The 4,779-nt window shown below is 26.4% G+C and overlaps 1 protein-coding gene across 1 annotated transcript; it reads right to left on the bottom strand.

Annotated features, from left to right (window-relative positions):
- Positions 1–577: 577 nt before the first annotated feature.
- Positions 578–2,837, bottom strand: LOC119683355. The gene is made up of 2 exons (XM_038097011.1): positions 2,641–2,837; positions 578–1,144 (listed from the first exon to the last, which is right to left on the bottom strand). Exon 2 carries the CDS (start codon positions 1,107–1,109, stop codon positions 660–662), a length of 450 nt encoding a protein of 149 aa, XP_037952939.1. The 5' UTR covers positions 1,110–1,144; positions 2,641–2,837; the 3' UTR covers positions 578–659.
- Positions 2,838–4,779: the final 1,942 nt, after the last annotated feature.

The following is a 4,779-nucleotide window of genomic DNA, read 5'->3' as shown; positions in this document are numbered from 1 at the left end:
ACTTAGGTACATTATTCACTAAATAAGCAAAAATTTAGTTAACAATTCTTATTTTATGATAAACTATTAATCTCTCCTTTATTATACTGTTGTTTTGAAAGCCAGAACTAATTTTGCGATACTCGATAGGTGCAAAAACCTAAAACGGCTTCGATTGCTGTTAAATTTAGTAGAAGCAAAAGGATGTTGCTTAATGATAATTAGAGACTACTTAATAGGTTTTGTAAAATCTAATAGAAATGGTATTATTCCCGACATTATTGAATTATATGCACGTGGCTTTATGCATAGTATACTATACCATAAATATTATAACAATGTAATGAAATGAAAATTTATTCAGAATTTACCAAAACTCAAAAAATATCACAGAACATTGATATAACATTAAACCATGTATTTATGGTATATATATTATATATACAATCTTTAACTATAAAATATTAATGATTCGCTATTCTACAAAACATATATCACTTCTTTGACTGGAAAAATAATTCATAAGTTCTGCTTATTTATTTATTTACTTTGTATTTAATATAATAAAATTATATTTTACATTACAATTTTATTGTTTTTTGTACTTAATTTAAGTAGATAATAGATTTTTCATAGAAACTTTAATTTATTCTGAACTCAGAAAAGAAATTTTAAATAAGTTAGTTTGACGAAACATGATCGGAATTAATAGACGTGTCGCTTCCCGATGAATTCAAGTAATAGTAAGAATTTGAACTTTCATCTGAGGCAGTAATGTCTTCTTCTGTGTCAAGTGAGACTTCTTCTTCTGTGTTAATTGACATTTCTAATGCATCTACAGTATCATTATAAGTTATCCCAACGCCAACATTCTTTTCAGCTGCAGTATTTTCTTGCGGATTTTTTGCATTATTTTTTTTGGATAATTTTTTCTTGATTTCTTCAATCCTGTCAATGTATTTAAGTATGAAATTAAAGTACAAATTCTGCTGTGCCAGAGTTGATTGCTTTTCCATTTCTGAAATAAACAAATCAATTGCCTTTTGATAAAGAGGAATGGATTCCTCAGGTTCACCAGAGTGTTCACACTCTAAAGCAAGATGCAATATTTCCATCGGATCAGTCATCATAGATAGTTTTTATAAATTTTTTTATTTTATTATTACTGTAACAAAAGCGTATAAAAATTTCCAATTTAAATTATTTCATAATAATAATCGACATAATATTGTACATATAATAATGAAGTATTTATGACGTTATTTTAATTTAAAACTATTTATTATCGTAACTGATATGAAAATAAAATAAATATTAGTATTAACTTTATATCGTCTGATAAGGGCACTTCAAATATAATTATATCATATAAATTTGTGTTAAAAAAATAACTTGGATTACAATTTAGGCCATACCGTGTCCTTCAAAAAATTTGGTAAATACAATATTCAAGATAAATGATTTCCAAGCAAAAATTGGACAACTGAGACTTTACATAAAATTTTTATACTTTTAATCTGTTTCTTTAGTTCCCATATAACTAAGAAGTAGTAACTGTTCTATAAATAATACATACTTATATTTTTAACAAGAAATTAAATATTAATTGTAGAGATTCTTTAAAAAAAATATATAAACAGACCTTAAAGAGATACCAAGTATCGCTTCAAAATAATAATGCTTTATCAAATTTCTAGACTTAATAGGAAATGCAAAGCAAGAGAGGCATACATATTTAAAATTCTTCAGATTCAAAGCGTAAAGGTAAGCTTCTCTAAATGCTTGAAAAACTGAAAATTAACTCATTTACAAAATCCAACCCAAAAGTGATACAGAATTTTTTTTGAAAAAAAATGTTACCAACTCATACAATCTAAAATTTTATTATATTTAAATTTAAAAAAAAAATTTAATATATTGCGAAAGTTCAAAACAAAACAACATAAGAGCAAAAATATGTCCCTCTCTCTAATCTTCTCTCACAATAGTTATCAATCGTTTATGAAAGGGAGAGAAAGAGAGAGAAAGAAATAACAGACAAATTGCCGTTTTTCTTTACTGGTATTTCTCCTGTGCATTGTCGTCTTTCCTTTCACCTTATCAAAAAAGGAGAGAGAAGGAAATGTTCTATATTCTGGAATTTACTAGAGAGTTCTGTTCTTGTCAGACGGCAATGTGGCTGGAAATATATAGATATAGAGAATAATATAAAATAACAATTACTAAATTATAGTAAAATAACTCTTTAAATATATTATTCACCATGTAGAGTTATGTGTGTTTTCAGAAGTGAAACAAAAATTGCTCTATAAAATTATAAGTTTAGACCTTTTTTTCTAATCTCCGCAACCTTGAAAATAGTTTGATTAACTTTTTAGCAAAAGCTTTCTGTATTAGTTATTTATTCAAAAAAACTAGTAACTAATTTATATAACAATTAAAAGTTTTTTAAATTATTTATTTTATCATTAATTTAGTAAACAGCACTTATTCCGAGATAAAATCGGAACTAACCTTGTAACACTAATTAAAATGTCAATTGTCATATTTACATTTTGTTAAAATATTTTTAAAAAAATCATTAAGATCACAAAATAGTTATGAATATCTAAATATCTTTAAACAAAATTAAAGACATATTATTAATAAAAAAACACCAACCTGTCAGGCTCCTGTAAGAATGACCGATGTTTTAATGTTCGCAGACCGGCAGCAGATGGAGAACGCAGAAATATAAATACTCGATAACTAATTATATTGTAGCATATCAAAAATATATCGATAATTTTCTTTTAACAAAGATTAGCAGCAAGTTTGGAAAATTAGAAATACTCCTTGATTTTAGAGATTATAATAATTGTATCATATTTATACATTGAATTAAAAATCATTAACAACTATGTTAATTATATTTATTACAATGAAATTATTTATACCAAAAACACATTGTATCGCATATACATCGAATTTAATATGTTGTTTAGTATAATATTAAAAATATATCTCTCTGAGTAGAACCCCAAATTGTAATGAAATGTTTACATAATAGATTTAAAACTGCGAGATTACTCCGGATACTTGATGCAAGCATAATTAAAATTTGTTTAGAAATTATGTCCTTAATTTCCACTGCTACACGATCGGTTAAAGAAAAAAAAATAGAATACTATACTTTCCTGAATATGCAATCATTCGTGCAACAAATTTATTCTTCACATTGGATCAAAAGTCTTGGTGCTGATAAATAAATACAGTAATATACGAAAGAAATGGGGTACTGGCTTCAAGTAGATCAAAACTCTGGACCATAGCTGATCTTTTGTGTTGCTTACCGACCTTAACAGAGAACACTTCGCTTTTCGAATAAAAACCGAAATTTCAACTGACGTGGACATCAGATGAGAATAGCTACTTTTGACCGAACAGCCTTCTTCTGGGTCAGATCAAAACCGGACACGAAATATACCGAAATTTTATATTTAAGTTTTACTTCAGATTTTTTATATTATGGATAAAAATGAGCTTTAACAGAAGATATTCCGCTTTTCTCTATAGTTAAAATTCCAACTATTGAGAAAATCAGATGAAGACAGAAACTTTAGGATAAATTATCTTCTTCAGACTCAGATCAAAGCCGGACAGTCATAGAGATAACAACTAATAATCTCATACGCCTCTAAGCAGAAATAAAATTCTGTTTTATCAGACTAACTTATCTTGGTGATATCGCAAATCACGATGGCTCATTATCTAACTTGCAAACATGGCTGATAAATAAATAAATAAAAAAAGATTTTATTTATCATTATAATTTTTAAAAAGAAAAAAGTTTATGAAATAGAAACTTTATGTTATCATAAATAATTTGAAGAGATTTAGAAGAAAAAAGAACAACAATTTCTGTACTAGGCTAAGTTTAAAATAGGTAAGCTTACTGAGCACTATACAATTTAAATTCACTATTCCAAGTGTGCCGTAGTGGACTCTCTCGTCTTCAAGTTTCGTACTCAATTCGCGTCTATCTCTGTAAAAATTTGTTTTCTAGATTTCCTCTTACCTCAATCTTTCTATTTTTTTTGTAAATGACTTGCAAAAACTAATAAAAAAAATTAATAACAAACAAAATCCTTTAACTATCTGACCATTGCTTTTTCTCTCGTGAAATTCATACACACATATATTCCAAAAGGATAAGCAGTATCCTTTATATATGTAAGATTGGAACACGTAACTGTTTCATACAAAATTTTCCATACTATAAATTATGTAAAATTTTATGCTATAAATCAATAGAAAATGTTATTCACACTTTGCTTAAGTTTAAGCTGAGCTGAATACAAATTATCTTTTTATGTAGGAAAAAATTAAAGAAATTGATATATTTTAGAAAATAAATTTAAAGCAAAAAAATTCATTTCAACTCTTACGATCCATAAATACTGACAGCTTATATATTACTTATACATTATTATGTACAAATTTAGTTCTTAAAGTTCCTTAGAAATATAAGATTATATTGCAACTTTACCAATAGTTAATATATATTCACATGTGTAAAGATACATTATTCATACTTGACCTATGTATTTAGAATTCATCGGAAATCTTAGTAAATAATCATCTTAATAAATGTCCAAGAGCTAATTCCATTTTTTTGGCAAGACTTACTTTAAAAGTCAGTGAATGCCACACAAATCACGCTCAAATTATTAATGGTTCTAAATAAGGTAGAAGTCAAACATATCAAATATTCAAGTGCTATTTGATATATTCACAGAATTTTATCTATTTAGAATCTTC

The sequence above is a fragment of the Teleopsis dalmanni genome, chromosome 2, assembly GCF_002237135.1.
Source record: "Teleopsis dalmanni isolate 2A chromosome 2, ASM223713v2, whole genome shotgun sequence".
In the NCBI taxonomy this organism is placed as follows: domain Eukaryota; kingdom Metazoa; phylum Arthropoda; class Insecta; order Diptera; family Diopsidae; genus Teleopsis; species Teleopsis dalmanni.
The sequence above is the reverse complement of the archived record's forward strand: the minus strand, read 5'-3'. Positions and strand labels throughout refer to the sequence as shown.

Bases quoted from the DNA above. Each gene is read 5' to 3' on its own strand.
- LOC119683355 (XM_038097011.1), bottom strand. From the start codon at position 1,109: ATGATGACTGATCCGATGGAAATATTGCATCTTGCTTTAGAGTGTGAA.